A 21017-nucleotide genomic window follows, 5' to 3' on the forward strand; every position below is an offset into this window, starting at 1 on the left:
ACATTTTCGGGATTAATGCAGTGGCCTCGGGTTAAATGAAAGGCAGGTGTGTGTCAACCTCTCAGACGACGGAGCCACGTTTACCGACTCCTGCCGGCCCGGCCTAGCCCGCGCCGCGCCGCGCGCTCAGGCTGGCACCTGTCAACAGCTAATGGGGCGAGTTATTGGAGGAGATAGGAAATTGTCACACGAATGCTGGAGCATGTCGCTGAAGACGGGCAAGGAGATTAGGATCAACAGGCATTCATCTGGCTGTGGGTTTGCAGCAGACAGCAGGGTAGGAACAGCAATGCGCAGGATCAACACATTTTGTCTTCGCTTAGATGTGTAGCCTGTGATCTGCAGACTATACGATGGTTTACTCTAGTGGAATAACCTTAAAATGTTGCTTTTAAAAAATTACATCATTACCCTAATAGATCCCCTGGGTCTCAATCGATCCCCTTAATGTGCCTATTACTGAGCAATGCAAGATTAAATATATTTGGTGAGGGACTTAAATGCCTGGAAACGGGTATATTTCATGTTGATCTGCTTTCGGCGTAACTCCTGCGAGGTTCCTTAAGAGATAATAGCCATCTTCTCTAAGGACCGAGCTGATCCACAGTTTTCCTGTGAGCTCCTTCATATGGAGCCTCACCCAGGATTGTTTTCATTGAGACCTCAGTAGACTTGCTGTCTGTCTGTCTGTAGCCTACTGTTGATAGGTTCATATCAGATTTTAAAAGCTTTTTTTTTTCAGTGTGGACAAATAGTGGTCGGTGCGGAGATTAAATGAGTGTGATGAATGTGAGATTTCTAATGCGAGGAAGTGGAGTGCCCCAGCCTTGCGGTCCCATGCCTTGTTAGGAGTCGTCACTTGCCTGACAGAGCAGCACCCTCTGCTCTGCATTATGTAAGAGGCAGGGCAGTGGTCATACTACTAAAATAGGGTTGGATCTGGCTATTTATATTTAATGACCACTGGCCTGTCTCAGCGCCACTAAGGCACTTTTTCCCAAAGACCACTTACAGTCGAGGTGTGTGGCTGCATTCAATAGTCAACACTCAATATGCTGGCAAACCACTGCCTACAGCATTTAACTGCTTATGTAACTATCTCATCACATCAAACAGTGGTTTGCCGGCAAACTATGCCTTATAACATGTCTTAACTGGTGTTTTATCTCATCTACCGGTTATATGCTTTCAGAAAATATATAGTTAAGGGTGTTTAATCTGTTTTCCCTGGACAATATAGGCCAACATGTATCCGCTTTACACTAGATTTGCCTATACAGAATAGAGGGCAATGTATTGTTCATGGCATGGAGGAAGATCTGACATGTCTTAACTGGTGTTTTATCTCATCTACAGGTTATATGCTTTCAGAAAATATAGGATGTTTAATTTGTTTCCCCTGGACTGTACATACCAAAATGTATCAGCTGCACACTAGATCCGCCTATACAGAATAGATTATGTATTATGCAAAGTGTGGTGGAAGATGGGAATATAAATTGATTGATGTTATATTTCATGTACAGGGTATATATGCTTTTATAATATATATAATTCTGGCTGTTCTATGACTTTAGTGAACCATAACCCATGCATAGGCATGCATTATATTTGTGTGCATCAAATACATGTTGCCATCTATCATAAGGGGGGAGCTAATTAAACTTAATATTAAACTATATTTATTAGTATATCAGAAATAATTACAGTACTATATCATTATTCATCATCATCCATCATCCCCAGTCCTCTGAAAGGAAGTTGTGCAGATTGTCACATTGTTCATTTTGACATGTTCCACAGGCAGCAGTGAAGCGTAATCCGTATCTACATTAACAGAAGAGTGTCTTGCAGAAATGCACACAGTTACAGCGGATAACTTTCAAAAGCTGTGAAGCTTACTAGCAGATTCAGTTGGAGGGAGACGTTCTGGAGTCACAAATAATGACGCAAGGACAACCTTCCTACTCAGGGTGTTGTGCCGTAATGTTGTAAGAGAGTCTGTGGACTTCCCACCAAAAAGTACAGCCATCACTTGGTATCTTAATTGACCAATCACCTCTGTTGTCTGATTGGGAGTAGTGAAGGCATAGTGAAGGCATAGTGAACACATGACTGAAGGAAAAAATCTCCTCTTCTGGAATGCTGTCTTTTGCTGACACCAAAGATCCTGATTAAAGTTGACATGATATTTCAACTTTATTCTCAAAATGTTGTGTTTAATGTTGACATGTCGACTTTAAACGACATGTTGGGTTTGGCTTCTCATCATGGCAAAAATATTTGTCTTCTTAATGTGTGGCCCTAATAGTCTGTCGTATGTATGTGACTGAACTGACAGAAAGTCATGATAAAAAAGTAGAATGAAATGACATCTATCGTTCTCTATGCTTTAAGTAGACTGAATTGGCAGCATGGTTGGAAAGTTGTGGAAAAGGAGGGACTAATTACAATTCAATAGATTATAATTAATTCATGACCTCTTGTTACGCCACAACCATCTTTTTAGGATGGCATGATTTAATGAAGGATTGTGTGACATATATGATTCAGTGACCTCTAAATCTGATTAAACACGAAAAACACTTTCCTAGGCTGAATAATGCTTCAGATATAGCCAAAATTAGCTTCTGGTGGCCATCTTGAAAATGACAAGTCTTTGAAAATGATGAACTGATACTTTAGTCTGACATATATGAATCAATGACCTCTAAATCTGATTAAACACGAAAAACACTTTCCTAGGCTGAATATGCTTTAGATATCCCAAATTAGCTTCTGGTGGCCATCTTGGACGCCATCTTGAAAATGACCCCTTTACTGGGGTCAGATTTTACTAGATTTTTAATATGTTTTAATATATAATATGTTATGTTTTTTATATGTTTAAATATATGTAAGTACATCTAAAGGTATCATAATCAGTTGAAAAACCTTTTGTATCAATTTTTTTGAGGTTATATATTGACCCGCCTACTAGCCCGCTTGCTTGCGAGACTCAGGCTGCGCAGTCGGCACCCGCTTCCTTATTTGGGTTTTGGGTTGCCAGGTTTTAGTCTATGACAAAACGGTTGGAATTGAAAGTAAGTGATCATGTATGTGTAGTTTATACGCAATCTGGCAATCTGAGAGATGTCAGACTAACAGAAAAAAATTAATGGATCAATAATTTAAAAATTAAGTTTGATGGCCATGCAAAGTACGGGAGTTTTCCGGGAGAAATAACAAAACGGGAGGGTGCTGGGAGATGACCTTGAAATACAGGAGAACCCGGGAAAAACGGGAGTGTTGACAGGTATGATTTAACTGCTTATGTAACTATCTCTTCTGGAATCAAACATCAAACAGCATCAATCACCCTGAGGAATTACCACAAGAAACATATTGCTTCTCTCCAACATCCTGCTTTAATCGCCATATGGGGTGTGAATTCTGTGAGAGCTGTGAACAGTGTTTTCTCCTCCATATCTACAGATCCTTTCTATACTAAGGAGGCCCCCTGGGGTCTGCAGAGAGAAAAAGGCAAGCATAATTCTGTGCTCTCAGTGCAAAAAACCATAGGCTAGTCTCAGAATGGTAACCCAAGAACACACTTGAACTAACTAGATTTTATTGCCTATAGTCTCCACCACATGTCATCCGTCAGCTAGATGACATGGTCACAGCATCCATGTGTCTTCCTCATCTTCACACCAGCTGTATCTCAGAACCTGGGGTTGTGTCCATCTACTGTATGACAGATCCCTCATCTGAGCTATATTCTAACAGAGATGGCAAAAGTATCCATACTCAAGTAGAAGTACAATTGGAAATGTACTTAAAGTATAAAAGTAAAAGTAGTCTTGTGAATGACAACCATTTTTTATGCAACAGCACCTGGACCACACAAATGTTACCAGAGTGCAAGAGTGCCAGTCTCTCTTTTTAAATCTTCCCATAACCTGTTTGGCCATTTATTGGCTTTCTCCTCCAACATTGCATCTGCCTACTTCAGAGGGCAGTGTGTTCTTTTGGCCTACCATCAAATGCTGGACATCTTTAGAAAGCTAAGATCCTGTAGTTTCTTAGGAAGCACTGTCACAGAGTTACAGAGCCTAGAATATTGTTTTTTTTCTTTCTGCGAGATAACAAGCATCTCTGAACTGACTACATTTCAGCCCTCTAGGTCACTTGATATGATTTTAGAAACACAATTGAGCCCTAGCACCAGGTCTTGCGAATCTGTGTGCAAAAGTAGATCAATATAAAATGAAAAATCAGTATTTTAGACCATTATTTGCCAAGGTATGCTCATGCGTTTTGTAATGCCTTATGGAAACTCCTCATAGGACTTTTGGTTACCCAAAATGCATAGCTTACTGACAATAAAAGTCTGCATTTCTGAGGTTTCTTGTAGACTATTTGGATTGTGTGTCAGGTTCTGATATAGAATGACTACACAAAATGGAAAAAATACACAAAAGGCTCTATTTTTGCATTTTCTTTGTTGCCTTCATGTGTATAAGATGGACTATACATCTGCACAACTAATATTGGGTAAACTATGAATTCTGTGATCACAGTAAGGTATCAGATTTTTAGAAAAGGCATTCAGAACATCTTTGATGATGGTGCGGTTATTGTCAAATCTTTATAACAATACAAGTGGCATTAAGTGGTCAGAGTGTTGATGAGTGTACATATTGTTATTGTGGATAATACAGTGTGATTTAACTCTTTTGAGGGGTGGATAAACTCTAATAAGAAGTGGAGAAACTATTTCTGAAATTTCAGTGGTGGGTAAACTGCGTTTAGTCTGCTTGTGTTCGGCCTCCATAGCCTCCCTGTTTAAGACCCAAGGCTAGCCTACTTATTGCTAAGGATATAGCCTAGGCTACACTGCAGCTAGAAGTTAGGGAAGCACCAAAGGCGAGGAGATGAGGAGGGCATTAGGCTATTGACTAAATTTAATTGAGACATATATGTGCTAACGTTAACGTTACTGCCATCAAGCTGCAATGATTTGCTGCGAATGGATGCCGCCCAAATCGAGTCATCTTGTAGTGGTGCGTCAAGTGCAACGTAGGCCTCCGATCCGCTATTGATGACGCAAAAAAATAATAGCGGCTTAGCCTATTACTAAAGTAACGAGCCAGTTTTGTAAAATGTAAGGAGTAGAAAGTACCGATATTCGTGTTAAAATGTAAGGAGTAAAAGTAAAAAGTCGCCTCAAAAATAAATAGTAAAGTAGGCTAAAGTAAAAATATCTGAAAAATCTACTTAAAATCTACCAAGGTTCGAATCCGACCTGCAGTCATTTCCCACACACACACTCATATACGCACGCATGCAAGTATGCTTGTATGCACACAGGCATGCACAAACAAGCATACATAAAAGTTGCAAGAGTAGGAAATGGAAACAAATTGACCAGCGTGATTTATTTTTGCAGAGGATGCAGGATGACAGGACTGGGCGGCAGTCATATTTTGTACCACTATGCGGTACATCTAGTTCCTTTTATTATGAAGCCCACACAACTCAAAGGAGCTCTCCAAGTGACTTTTTTTTTTCATTTTTATTTTAAGTGACACGTCAGAATGTCACTCAACAGAGAAATAATAAAACATCACCTTCAGCAAGAGCAAGGAAAGAAAAAAAGAAAAACATGCAGTACAAGATTCACACATTGGTCTGAAACTGTTTGCAACAGCCAAGAAGCTGACACAGCACTAAAAAAACACTCACCCACACCCAAGACATTCAACTGCAGCTCTTTAGAGATAAACAAAAAACAGTGTCGGTTGACAAAAAATGGCTCAAGCATATCAGTTTCATTCCTTAATTTTATATTTTGTGTTCAAAGTCTTAGTAAATCCAGAGCTCAAATGCATCCATCTGGTGTAGGAACACTTACATTCCCCAAGCCATTACAGACTGTCTGAACTACATAAATAATACATATCTTAAACGTTGAACAGAAGTACATTTTTTTGACATACAGTGCAAAAGTCTCTGTAGACTGCAGTAGTATTACAGAGCAGGACTCAACCCCATTCCCGGGTCTTCCTCAGGAGCTATGACATTTCTATATGGCAAGAATAATATTCAAAAGGGTCAGTGGCCGCACTACCGGTATGGTCTGAAAATGGGAGAGAAAACGTACAGAAAAGAGTGTTCTTTGATGCTAGGTGCTGATTTGCAAGACAGAGAGCTCCATTACTGAATTATTAATTGAGTAAATATGCAGCAACACCGCAGGCCAGTGATCCATTTCCTCAGCGCTCTAAATGCATTTTAAAATCCCACAGCAAAAGGGTACGCTCCCTGCAGTTCACTAAGGCATGAAAGGACACTGCTGAAGAGGGCAAAGTCAATTTGTCAGCTGACACACAGGTATTAAGATAACTACAGTTTAGTGGGACTTGGAACAACAGTCAGAAATGTAGTCGAAAGAGTAAAAACAAAGTTGAACAGTTCCCGAAAGGTATTCAAGTATTTCCTTGAGAGACCTGACTCTCTTTGTGTTCGCCACTGGACACAGAAGCAGCAAGGGTGAAGAGAAGTTCTCCACACAGTTCTCCAGCCCATGCCACTCGTTCTCCACACAGTTTCCTCTCTCTCTCTCTCTCTCTCTCTCTCTCTCTCTCTCTCAGAAGATGTGCTTGAGGTGTTTGATGCCGTAGGTCTTGAAGAAGACGAGCAGGATGAGGGTCCAGAGGCCCAGGATGAAGCCGTCGGGCGGGTGCCAGTCCTTCTGCTTGGGTTTCTGGGGGGGGGGGGGGACAGCTGATTAGCATTCAGGGTCTGTGGTGCCAACGCCAGGACAAGACGGCATACAGAGCTCACACGGACTGTCCTTAGCATGCACACACACACACACACACACAGACACACACAGACACACACACACACACCTAAACACTCTCGCTCTCCTACACAAACACATACATATTTTGCACACACATAGGCATGTGTGCATCCAGCTCCTGAGTCCTCCTCATGGTCCTGTGTATCGTCATTATACTTTTAAATTCTCCTGTGCATTAAACAAGCAGTGGCAGGAGAGCATTTACATTCTAATGCAGCCCGAATATTCCACTGAAAGCAGAAAGAGTTCACCTCTAAAAGGAAAGTCCTCATAACTTTTCCAATTACATTACCAGAGAAAGGAAGCAGTGCACGTGGGAGAGAGAGAGAGAGAGAGGGAGGGTTGGAGGGAGGGAAGGAGGCAGTAGAGAGAGCAAGAAAACAGGAAGGAGGGAAGAAGAAACAAGACAAAAAAAGGAAGAGTGTGATTAGCCGCAGTGAGATGTAAGAGGGGAGAGCAGATAAGGGAGGACACCAACATGCTGGCCGGCATGGGAGACGCCGATAAAGCCAGGAGGAGGACATGCTGGAGCGCTGTAGTACAGACGGCCCCGTCATCCTCATCATGCAACGCACGCACGCGCACACAAAGCACTTATTTCCCCATGAGGTGAGGCCAGTGAGTATCAGCCAGAAGAGAGCCTCACACACACACACACACACACACACAATGTCTCAAGAGGTTGAGAGAAAGGTGTGAGAGAGAGAGCAGAGAGAGCAGGGAAGAGAAGATGCGAGAAGAGATTACCAGAGGAGAGGTGGAGTGGAGAGAAATCAACACGAAAATAAGTGAGTCTGTTTGAGACTAGAGAGACATGGACTTGTTCCGCTAAGGTGTTTCTCCACCACCGAGAACCCTGAGTGTACACGCGCACACACACACACATACACACACTATCTGCTGGGGCCAATGAGACTGAGGGGCTGATGTACAAGACAGCACAAATAGCAAGTTTTTCTGTCCGCGTGAATGCTGGAATCGCATGGAATTGACTGACATTTTCACTTCATCAAGATAACGGCACTCATCACTGCCCGCCAATGGCCACGGTGCCATGACCGGTATAATTCAATCACAAGCGCAGTTGAATGGAGTCAACCAATGACAACATTAAAAGGAATCAAAAGTTTAGCGGTCATGAAGTAATACAGTACATGATAAAAAGATGTCAGCAAGCAGAGAGATAATGCAGAGCTGTAGTTCCACTCCACTTTGAAAAAAAGACTATCAGAGCACGTAGGCTATGACAGATTTAATAGTCTAGCAAGTAGGAAAGTGAATGATGTGAAAGTAAGACAATAGAAAGCCAAATAAAAGTTAAGGTTGCTTTTGACAGTACAAAGAAGCCTTACTGGTGCTCTGAATACTGATTCTTTTGTCTCTGGAAGTTGATGCATTTAACCGCAATTTGGATCACACCTGCTTTTATAAGGTAAAAACAGTGTTCACTGCAAAACAGACATGTGCTGTTTTCATCCATATGCTGGGTTACGTAATCAATGGGTATTAACACTCCTCTTATGTTTTTGCACTTTCCCCTCGATCTTCCCATTGCATTGCATTGCAAATGCATGTGGCAGGCAAAACACAATGCTACGTTTTAAGGTGTACATAACATCTGACACGTGTGGAAATTTCTTAGTACATCGGGCCCTTGGCCCTGAGGTGTGTGTGTGTGTGTGTGTGTGTGTGTGTGTGTGTGTGTGTGTGTGTGTGTGTGTGTGTGTGTGTATGTGTCTGCAGGCTGTCACTCACTCCTCACTCACTCGCTCACTCACTCACTCGCTCGCTCGCTCGCTGGGAGACCAGATGATGACTAGTGTGAGGGGTGAGAAAGCATGTTGACCTTCTCTTCATGTGAGCGAGAAGGGGTATGTGAGTGTGTGTGTGTGTGTGTGTGTGTGTGTGTGTGTGTGTGTGTGTGACTGAGTGTAGACCATCAGGAGCACCACAGGCAGCCGGGAGTGGTCTGACTGATGCCTCATGACAGGGAGCAGTGGCTACGGTCGACGGGAGCAGCTTCACAAGCTCAAGACACACATTCATCAAAATAACTACACACACACTCACACTACAATAGCCTAGCACACAATAGAAGACACATACTGAGAAGCAGAAAAGCACAGAGCTCAGAGTCTGCTCTCACACACCACTCATGGTGCTAACAAGAAGCAGATGGATCAGCACACAATACAGAATAGCATACACTCAATTTTTTATCATGACACACGCACACGCACACACACAGACACAAACACTCATTCATATATAGTTCATGGCATATACTTAAATGCGGTCGCACAAAACAAATCACAAATGCATGACAGCACAGTTATATCTGCACATAATGCAGAGTGGCAGATGCTCCAATTTTCATTGTAGGCTACAGACGCACGCACACACGCACGCACGCACGCACGCACGCACGCACGCGCAGAGCAGCTACTCCAATTGGCAGCCTCATTCCCCACACACCTCAGCCTCTCACTGGATGTGAGCAAATGAGGACCAGAGGCCTGTGGCCTGTAAGGATGGAACCCCCCCACTGCCCTCCATTTCAGCCCCGCTCAGCGCGCACCTGCACTCCAGGACCCCCAACCCAATCAAACCTGGGGTTGCGTAACTCCATGACAACCACCTGATCGATATAGACCCTGTGTAGGCCTGCACAAGCTGCATCTCGGATAATTACTCAATCAGACAGCGCTCTTTAGTGTGGACCTATAATTCCATCCTACTAACATGCGTGTGTGGGTGTGAACGTGCTGGCATGCGTGCAAGGTTACTGCTGAGAATACTACATCACATCCTACTAAAGTAAAAGATAATAGAAAGCTTTCATAGTTGCCACAGTCTACTTCTGACAACACCACCTCCACTGCCCTTGTCAGAATCACAACAAACCCCACAAAAAATACTAAATAAATACACGCTACAGATTCATAGATCCATTAGGACATGAATGGCTAGAATGCTTTGATGTTCAGTCATGTTTGATATGCAAGTAGTGAACACACACACACAGAAAATTGACAATGTCAAGCAATTAAAATTCGTACCAGACATGACACAAGTGGCAACTATCCATTTTCTACCTTCTCTCCTGATGGCCATATGGTAAAAACAACAGGCTGTCGTTCTGCCCGTGTAACAAACAAAGCCTGCATGGCTGATGGGACTTCCCAAGCACCCCATCACCATCAGGCCAGACAAGGACTACGTCAGCCCCGCCAGTCCACCATCAGGACCCGAAGAGCCGCCACAAGGAACAGAAGTGCCTGGTCACCACCATCGTGGGAATCCGGGACCTTTCTCAACACACTCGCTCGGAGAGATGGAAAGGGGCAGGTTGGATTCCGGGCTGTTCCATAGAACAGTGGAGCTGGGACAGCTGAGATGGAGAGCACCTGGCGTGCCGCTGCCACAGACAAGAGACAGCCGTAGAGGTGTGTGTGTGTGTATCTGTGTGTGTATACTGTATGTATGTACTGTATATGTGTATGTATGTGTATGTATGTATGTGTCTGTGTGTTTGTGTGTGTGAGTGAGAGAGAATCTGAGTGTGTATGTATGTATGTGTGTGTGCTTGCGTGTGTGTGTGTGTGTGTGTGTGTGTGTGCAAGTGAAAGAGAGGTTTGCTTCGGAGCCTATACGTCAATATGCATGACATTCAAAGCAGTGTGAGCAGCTCAGCGAGGGAGCCATTGTATGGAGAGAAAGAACAAAGGCTGGTTGACTGGAGCCCAAAACGCTCCAAGGGTGGAGAGATGCAGCATGAGACGCGGCAATGGCTGTTCACAAATGGGCCTGATGCGTTCACATTGATTTACACGCTTACAGAGTGCCTCCAAAGCAACTTGGAACACAGCGATTTCCTTAATTTACATAAAAATCTATTCTTTCAAAGCACAGAACTCACAACTTGGCAATTCTAGCATTTCATTTTAGCAGTTGAACCGATATAACGTAAGTTATACAGTGTTTTTCCCTCCTCTGTTTTATTTTGTGATTTCTTTTTAAGAGGATACAGTTTTTAAATGTTGCCATTATTAATTCTCAAGCACTATTTAATTACACTTATTACACGGCTCTTCACAAGACAAGTAGAACGCTCCATTGGCTTGAATGGGATTTCCCAAAGTTCTACGGTAAAATATGTAAGGGATAATGTGGCATCAACACACGCTGAACTTGAATCAAACATTCTTTAGAACACAGCTGATCAACCGTCTGCTTTCAGTTTTGAATGAAGTTCCAGTCCTTGAATTAAAGGGCCATCACCGTTTTTTTATTTTTTTATTTTATTATTTATTTATTTTTTTGGGGGGGGGGGGGGGGGTCACGACCTGGTGACGTAATTGATATGCAAATTAGTGTGTGACGTCATCACGCGTCGGGGTCCGGTTCGCCCTGTCAGGACTTATTTTCCCAGTAATGACCGGTGTTCTATACATTATCCCTTACTTACAGTATGAGGCATCTCAATCCAACTGCTAAATCACACGAATAGCTGCAGTAGATAGAGTGGATGGAAGCATTACTGTACATCAGAAGACTATTCAGAGCATCAGCACATAATACAGCTCTTACTAACTACAAGGTCTTACGCTCTGGTCAGAGGAAATCCCATTAAAATTCAAATAAATGACACAAAAGACTGTGATGGACGCTTAGAAGGTGAAAAGAGATGGACATCACCATTCATAGAGAGGACTGTTAGATTATGACTGAAATTACAGAGCCATTGCATCAGGGGTCCAATCATCCCTTGTGCTACCTTTTGGCTCATCTGTGGCAACCACATGCATATTCAGCCTAGTTTCGCATTCCCTTTTATGATACCACGACTCGCACCTTTGCTTATGAATATCAAACGGAAGTCATTTCTTCCTCCATCTTTTTCATGAGCTAATGAAGGCAACTCTAAGAACGTTCTGTGTGATGTCTTCAAAAATTTTTTTTTATCTCTCTGGTGATGCTACTTCTACACGTCTCTGCAGACCCTGGCGAACATAAGCGATGAACCAACCACTGACCCGGTGAGGGACAGGCAGGGAACGGGAGCCTGGAGGGTGGAGGGCTCGCAAACACATACCATGAAACAGAAGAGCATCTGGGTCAGTCAGCGTTAGGATAGGTTAGGTCACATGCTAGGGAAACTGAGTGACAGGTAACTACCACATACAGTACTCTCCAGAATTATTGGCACCTCTGCTAAAGTTGACAAAAAATAATATAAAAAAAAGAATCTGTTGCTGATGTATTGTAATCTCACAATGAAAAAAATAGGAAAAATCCAACCTTGAAGGGAAGCAAATGTATTTTGAGAAAAAGGAAAATCTCATAAAGAAATAAATATTTTTTTGTTAACACGTTGCTCATATTGGCATATACAAAACCTAACAAAAGCATTTTCCTATCTAATTTCAATTCATTTAAGTTAATCAGAGTGTCTGTTAACTTTCAGAAGTAGTAGACTTTCTTTTTCACTATGGTATGAAAATAAAGTCACACAGAGGCTAAATCCTCTAGTCATTTTTCAACATCGGAAAGACAAGATAATACACTAAACTTAAATAAAAAGAAAGTGTGTTGACATTTGTAAGTCAGAGAATGTCTATGAAAACTAGGTACTTTGTTGAAAATGCCTATATTCACAGTTAAAACAATGATTAAAAGGTTCTAATCATCTGGAAATGTGACAAACATACTTGGGCAAAGACCCATGGTTATCTTGCCCCCACGTACAGTTTGGAGGATGGTAAGATAGGCAAAAAATTCCATAAGAACCACTGTTGGAGAGTTACAGACAAAGGTATCATCTTGGGGTCACCAAATCCCCCAAAACAATCTTCAAAAGTGACCTCACTGCTAATAGATTATTTAGAGGGCATGCCAGGTAAAAGCATGTGTGGACCTAGGAATCTGGACGATCTGGGGGGATTTTGTAAGAACGAACGGTCTTAAATCCCTTCCTTTGTATTCTCTAACTTTATGTGGTGTCATAGGAGAATATTACAAGCTGTTTCATTGGCAAAGGGAGGCTTAAGAAGGTATTACAAGCAGGGGTGCCGTGTTTTTGTTAAAAATATTTATTTCTTTATAAGTTTTTCTTTTTTCTCAAAATAAATTTGCTTTCCTTTAAGGTTGGATTTTTCCTAATTTCTTACATTGTGAGATTACAATAAATCACAAACAGATTATTTTTTATACCGGTTTTTAGTCAACTTTAGCAGAGGTGCCAATAATTCTGGAGGGTACTGTATGTCACATCTTTAAAATGTTCAAATGTTATGTATTTACCAGACATCCTACACTGTATTCAGACATAGAGATAACAACTGTGTTGATGCTGAAAAGCACTACCTTTTCCAACCAGAACATTGAGAAGAAAATTCATTAAGAATAGTACCGATATAAGCAGAATCCACAATGGCATCATCATTGATAAAAACTCCTATCAACTCTCTTAGCTTGAAATATCTTGAAAGTTGTGGGTTCAACTCCCGGCTTCCATTGTTGTGCCCTTGAGCATGGCACTTAACCCCAAGTTCCTCCGGGGACAATGTAGTCCCTTGTAATAGAGTTGACATATGTAAATCACTTTGGATGAAAAGTGTCTGCTAAATGAATAAATGTAAATGGTAAGGCAGGTGTGATTTTACCAGATAGCCTGAGGTAGTGACATTACTGAAGCCCCACCTTTGGGCTAAATAATCATGTGAGTGCCACAGATGAGCCGAAAGCCTTACAGTCAGTCGGTCCATTTCTCACATCCTCAAACCAATGTTGTGTCCAGGAAGAGCAGGGTGAGTGTGGGGGTGGGGCTGGTGAAGGGGATCCAATCGGTAGGGACTCCAGATAAGAGCTGAATCATGTCTCAGAAATATCACAAAATAATCACATTTGCTCTTTCTCATTCACTCGCTGGACTGCTGTTTTCATAACAAGAAGATGTGGGCTTTCTTTTGTTGTTTTTTTTCACTCACAGCCTACAAATGCCTGAACCACACAGTGACCCTGAAATGTTCAGTGCTTCCAGAGCAACGGTCTTGCTTTGCCCCACCCCGTGATGGTCTGTTGCAGATGTCAACTGTTTGACATGTAGACGCCTCATAACACGTCATGTCGCCATGGAAAATACAGCCCTTCATCTACATACATTAGATGGCACATCAATAGGCAGCATTAAAAAGGAGCACTGGTCCATTAGATACATAATGTTGGATTAGGCACAGGCCAAGAGCAGCACTTTTCATAGGACTTCAGTCACATTTACATTCAGTTATGCATTAAAGGCTTTTATCCAAAGCAAACTAGCACATTAAAGGCACACAATATCAGAATCAGACCCATCAGTACATGTTCATAGCAGTAATTGGACCAGTGACCTTGAGCCTAAATGCTTTGCTCTGAGAGAAAAGGCTGAGCTGCAGAATGAGTAGCTGAAACAGATTGTAGTTTAGGTGTGTGTACATACAGTACAACTCATACAAGCTGCAAACTAAATAGCTAAGACTCAAAAACATACTTCTAGCAAAGTATTAACAGTTCAAAACAAACACTGTGACAGTATATTTTGTGAAGTTTAGTTATTGTAATTTCTGGATTTGAGAGGATGACAATAACAGCTTAACAATGAGAATCCATACTTTTGGTTCTGGGTCAACAGCAACATTTTTGGTATCTTAGCAACCAGGAAGACTAAGACTGCTGCCAATATCACCTGTCCTTGGTGTTGCATTTCCAGGAAAGGTGATGTATGCTGGCCCTTAGTCAAGGCTAAACCTCATCCTGTGTTCTTGCCCTGTTTGAGCTGCATTGACACATTGTTCCAAAGTAGCTGCAACAGGAACACAAATCAGTGGAGAGAATGGATTGCTCTCAGTGCTACACATAAATCAGTCAATCAAAACGTGCAGTTTTATGTGTGTCTGTGTAGACCATGTGTCTATGTGTGTGTGTGTAGACTATGGTGAAAGTGTGTGTGTGTGTGTGTGTGTGTGTGTGTGTGTGTGTGTGTGTGTGTGTGTGTGTGTGTGTGTGTGTGTGTGTGTGTGTGTGTCTGTTGAGAGCGTAGGTCATATCGACCTCCCGCAGGTGAACTCCTGCCCGCTGGCGTGAGAGCTGTGCTCTGCATGTGATTGAAACCCAGCTGGGGGGAAGCTGATGGAGCCGGACCCCACAGACTGCTGGGCAGGCGCCTGGGAATCATGACCACTGGTCAAAGTCCTAACTCTGACCACCATCAGCACTAGCACCACCACCCTGCCGCCTCACCCATGCAGCCCACACTGCCCAACAGGCTCCATCTCAATGCTGTATTGACTCAGGGCCACGCTGCATTGTCCAGACTGAAGAGGCGAGGCTTACGCTGACCTGCACAGATGAATCTGGAGTATACTCATAAGCTAGACATTACTCTCGCCAGATGCTGGCCGCTGGCTGCACTGCTGTCATTCATTACATTGTTAGCGCTTATAATTGAACCATGCAACAACAGCCAGGGCGCCCTGCTGGTAGCGCAAATGAGAAAATGACAAAAATCAGGAAAGTGGAATGAGAAAAGAGGGAAAGAGAAAAGGGAATGAGAAGAGGAAGAATGGAGAGAACTCTCTCTCTCTCTGATTCACATCAACCTACGTACCCTGCTGGAGTGAATTAATGTCCTCGTACTGGAACAGAAAAATATACAACTGGTGGTGAGAGCAAATGCCCCCATCTCCTCAGCTTTCACCTTCTGTTTCTCTGCTCCTTTCCCCTTTCTCTCTCTCTCTCTCTCTCTCTCTCTCTCTCTCTCTCTCTCTCTCTCTCTCTCTCTCTCTCTCTCTCTCTCTCTCTCTCTCTCTCTCTCTCTTCTCTCTCTTCTCTCTCTTCTCTCTCTTCTCTCTCTCTCTCTCTCTCTCTCTCTCTCTCTCTCTCTCATTGTAAATCCCAGCTGCATTAGGTGGACAGACTAGACTGGAGGTCTTTTCATAAGGAGTGAGGGGCAAGCGGAGCAGACAGACGCTGATCTGCCTGACCTTGGTGGAGATGAACCAGAACTTTCCACACACCTGCCGCCACAAAAAAAAATCTCTCAAACTCATCCCCCCTCCACTCTCTCCCAAAGTCCACTCACATGGCCCCATCTGGGTACGCCTGGAGATGCTGCTAAGGCCCCACCTGGGTACGCCTGGAGAGGCTGCTAAGGCCCCATCTGGGTACGCCTGGAGAGGCTGCTAAGGCACCTCTTAAATCTCAAGACTTCAGTGTACAAATATCCATCAGACTTGTTAGTACTGTAGATGTGTCTTAGATTCCACTTCAATTAAATTAATTTGATGTAGGAACTCCTCTTATCGCCAACTTCCAACATAGTGGGTACCCATTTAGCACCAAGGGCTCTTACCTGCGAGTCGAGACAACAACAGTACATAGTGCATTCCAGATCGACCACCAGTGTCAGGGACTCTATTCTCCATATTTACGTCAGTGTGGCATCAAAATAAGTTTGCAGCCTTTATTTTAAGGTTAACAGAACTACATTTGAATTACATAGGAAAGAGGCTCTCTGCAAGGCATCATTATTTCATACTTGATGAAACATGTAATTGTACATGTATTACTTTAGCACTTTTGTGTGTTCTTATTCTGAGTGGAAATGTTGAGAACTATATCTTGTGGTTATGGCATCTGTACACTGAAATGTAAAGTAGGGACGTAACCCTTTCAGTCCCAGTAATGATATTTATATCTTTGGGTATCAGCTAATGCAGTGCAACAAGCCCTTTCTTTTTAGCTGCCTTCTAGCAAAATACCAGGTCTACCAACTCAAACCAAAAGCATGACGTAGCATGCATACATAAACATAGAGTTCTGTAGAATTAAAATGAATAATTTGTCCACATAGATTGGCCGCATTGTCACCTACTTCTGATCCAGCTATTTCGGTTATCCAAGCCAATCTTAACCTGAACACAACTGATGAACTGTTAAAAGACTATGATCAATTGGTTTTGAATCTGTCTGGTTGGAATAAATACTTGTACTGGGATCTATGTTTACAGTGCCAATTTCTTAATAAAACAAATGTGCACAATGTAGGTGTCCTTTCCTAAATGTCTAAAGGTGACACCCCAACAAACACCCACATGTTAGCAATCAGAAAGAAGCTTTCTGGAGACAGAAACAAAAGCTCACCTGGTGAATGATCTCAGCCACAGGCAGCTGGTTCACATAGGTGAACGTCTGACTGGGACGCTGCTCTGTGAAGAGCCTGGAGAAGAAAGCACAAACAAGACAGGCAGTCAGTCAGATGGATCTGCGGCTGAGAGCTCGTTGTGCCAACAAAAGCCTCGGCTGTACAGTTACAACTTAAGTACAGTTTAATGAGCAGGAACACAACAGTGCTTCCTTCACTGAAATGGGCCTGTGCTGGCTTTTGTCAACGCACACACACACACACACACACACACACACAGTGAAAAATCGATACAATAGGAGACAGAAGTGGAGGTGCTGTTCTGATTCAAGCATAATGAAGGTTGTATCGATTATTCATGCAAGGAACACAGCAGAGACTGGGTTAAATGTTCACCTGCAACAACTCTGCCTGAGAGTGAAAGACCACATGCTAGACAAAGTAAGAGTAATCTGAAAACAGAACAGAAATGGGGAGAAGAAACAAGAGACAAACAAGCAAGGGCATGGTGTTCAGCAGGCAGCACCAAAGCCCCATTCAGCTTACGGGGCAGAGACAGGGCTGGACAGGACGAGACGAGACAGACAGACAGACAGACACACAGACAGACAGGGCCCTGCAGAAGGATTTAAGATGGATGGGGAGAGACACAAAAACAGCCCTAATAATGTCCTCAGAGATGTTAAAGGGGCGGGTGGGGAATGGTGGGGCTGCGGCAGAGTGGAACAGAGAAAAAAATGTAGAGTGACTTTAAGGTGAGAAAGTAAGTAGGGAAGTAGAGAAAAAGTAAGTAAAGAGTAAAGACATAGGAAAGAGTAAAATTAAAGAGTGCAATAGAGAAAGAGAGAGATGCCGGGAGAAGGGAGGGAGTGTCATAGATAGAGAGAGAGAGAGAGAGAGAGAGAGAGAGATGTAGAGAGAGAGAGAGAGATGCTGGGAGAAGGGAGGGAGTGCAATAGAGAGAGAGAGAGAGATGCAGGAGAAGGGAGAGAGAGAGAGAGAGAGAGAGAAAGAGAGAGAGATGCCGGGAGAAGGGAGGGAGTGCAATAGAGAGAGAGAGAGAGAGAGAGAGAGATGTAGAGAGAGAGAGAGAAACTGGGAGAAGGGAGAGAGAATGATGGCGGATGATAGACGGAGTGCTAGAGAGATGAGGAGAGTAAGTCATGTTCTCCATACAGACCACAACCCCATCAATTCCCACCAGGTCAGATTAGCTTCTGACTATCGCTCCAATGCAATAACTGTGCTCTCTCACTCCCCGTTCCTCCAATATCATCGTCTCCCTCTCAGACATGCTTCAGGGTGTACTAAAAACACCCTGAAATAGAGAACAAAAGCAAGTTTAATTAGGAAAAAAGGAAAAAAAAACACCCTACCCAGGCCTGGCAACAGGTGATTGACAAGTAATTTCAAAAGTGTCTGGTGAAAAGCCAGGATATCTTCTGCCACACAGCACACCCCTTTCAAGAATAGGCTGGCAGCCAACTGGGTAACAAAGCCGAGGCCAGAATAGCAGGGCAGCCAACACATCTCAGTCACAGCATTGTGTGCACCAGAGGAAGAATACATCTGTGTGTGTAAACCCATGAGGGAATGCCTGAATTGAATGTTTGAATTGAATGAATGAATGTTTGAATTGAATGAATTGAATGAATTAAATGAATGAATGAATGAATGAATGAATGAATGAATGAACGAACGGATAAACGAATGAACGGAAGAATGAATGAATGAATGAATGAATGAATGAATGAATGAATGAACGAATGAACAAACGGATAAACGAATGAACGAACGAATAAATGAATGAATGAATGAACATCTGTATGTTTAATTGACACACCATGTTCTCACCATGCTCTCCATCAAATAGCGGACAGGATGGGCAGCCACGTGAGCCCAGCAGAACTGCTGCGGTTGTCCATTGCACTTCATCAGACTGTCTAACCCCTGCCTGCCAACTCTCTCCACTCCACTCCAGTCAAGAGCCCAGACCATGGCACTCATCTTTATATTCTCTCCCTCTCTGGCTCTCCCATCGGTAACCATCTATCGGTAACCATCCAAGCTCTCACCTGCTCAGAATGCCGAGTGCTGAACTGCTGGTAAGGGACTAGGTGAACTTTGAGATGGGGGCATTCTCCATACGCTTTGTGCGCATCGCGTTCTAAGTGCAGTGCCACAACTGATTCGAAAACACAGCTAAATTCAGCATCAGTAGAGTTAAAAATGAAATATTTAACAGCATTTTCCAAACGCCGCCCCTATTGCCGCTGTGCTTTGAAGCCTCAGGCTAATCAATAACAGTGCTCACTCTGACATCAGTATTGCTTAGCACCTATTAACAAAACAGCGAACTGGGCATGACAGATCACTAGCCCTGTGCAACTCGCTTTTTGGAGCCTTTTAAAATAGCTTTCTGCTACGAAAAATTGCATTTTCAAAAAGCGAATGATGTCAAAAACTTGATACAGTATTTGAGCTCAACAACCAATCAATAGTTGATAGCCAATGACAGCCTTCCCGTCCTCCTGTTTCCCATGCTGATTAGCTGGGATTGCTTATGGTTGGGTCTGAGCCAACAGGTTTGTGCTGATGTACAGAGCCTGGACCCTGTACAAATACCAGAGATGTCTTGAGCACAGAAACTGAATGGTCCGCTAGAGGGCCAACGAGAGCAATACACTGAATTTGAAAAAAGTGTCAAATTCAAAGTGTCAATTTCATTATAAAGAAAAGTGCCCTTGTGATTTGGCTGCACAGATAATACACATCCACCCATGAATGAAGCCAGCTACACGGAAGAGGCTCTGTATAGAACTCTGTCTCAACCACGGCACCTCGCTATAGATCGGTTTTCCATCGTTCCTTTCAGTCCAATACAACTTGGAGAAGAAGCAGAAAATGTGCAAAGGTGCAATTCAAAGACAAATGGGGAGAGAGTGCACTGGGATACCAGACCAAGGCAATGGCAGTGTGTGTGTGTGTGTGTGTGTGGGGGGGAGATGGAGGGGGGGGGGGGGGGGGGGGGGGGGAGATGGAGAAAAAACATTCTAAAGACATGCGTGGGAGACTGCATGAAGAATTTCAATTCAATTTCTTGACAATGGTTGTTGAAGTTGGAGAGGTTAGGCGTCAACAATAGACACACAGCAGAAAATGTCTACTCCACAGTATAATTACTGGTCTAAAACTTATAAGGTGCTTGTTGCATTAGGAGGCCTGCGTGATTGCTTTTATCAGATCCGCTGTATGGTCAGCACATATCTCGAGCAAAGTATGCAGGGGGAAACAGCAGCAATTGAGATTTCCCTCAGTGTAGTGAGGAGTGATTTATTCTCCATTTGGTTACAGCTACAGACATTTCATTAGAGCCAGGCTGCAATCTTCGATGCATAGTCAACATCATCACCCTCAGCAAACTGGCGCTACAATGCAATCTCATAAAAGTCTTAGACCCGCACATAATAAAGTGAAGAGGGGGAGTCTATTAAAATGTTCTCCACATAAAATGCAATTTACTTAATGGACGCCCTGCAAAGGCTGCTGGGTGAGAAAACATGGCCGCCCTGAGAACAGAACGTGTGTGTGTGTGTGTGTGTGTGTGTGTGTGTGTGTTGGTGGGGTGGGAGCAAAGTAAAGCATTATAGGTATTTTAGTTGCAAACAAACAGAGAGATGCATGATCTGTATGATGAAAAAAAACTAGTTTAGGAGTTCTTCTGCATTTCTTAGCTGAGTAAATAAAATATATAACACGCTAAAGATGCCATTTTCAAACTTTAATCAACAGCCAGCTATTTTTAGCGACTGCTATTGCACTTTAAATTATGTACACCGGCAAGTGACACAAAGCCTGCAATATAAAATATTTCTATTGCACAAGCACTGTGTATATGTTAACCTATTTTCACATGGTCTATTTTTAACAGCACATTTCCTCAGCCAAATCCTGATAAGAATGTGATCCATCAGCACCAGACAT

The 21017-nt window shown here is 43.0% G+C and overlaps 1 protein-coding gene across 1 annotated transcript in view; it reads right to left on the reverse strand.

Moving 5' to 3' along the window:
- Positions 1-5538: 5538 nt before the first annotated feature.
- pigk (phosphatidylinositol glycan anchor biosynthesis, class K) overlaps positions 5539-21017 on the reverse strand; it is a 33694-nt gene continuing 18215 nt past the window's right edge. The window contains exons 10-11 of the mRNA XM_076295243.1: positions 17033-17108; positions 5539-6748 (exon numbers count right to left, since the gene is read on the reverse strand). Of these exons, the coding sequence (XP_076151358.1) occupies positions 6632-6748; positions 17033-17108 (193 nt within the window). The 3' untranslated portion in view covers positions 5539-6631. The remainder of the gene's footprint in view (positions 6749-17032; positions 17109-21017) is intronic.

Source organism: Alosa pseudoharengus, unplaced genomic scaffold, assembly GCF_046254945.1.
Source record: "Alosa pseudoharengus isolate Yale_2024_CS ecotype anadromous, Long Island Sound unplaced genomic scaffold, YU_APseudo_1.1 YU_APseudo_1.1_scf_2, whole genome shotgun sequence".
Lineage (NCBI taxonomy): Eukaryota > Metazoa > Chordata > Actinopteri > Clupeiformes > Clupeidae > Alosa > Alosa pseudoharengus.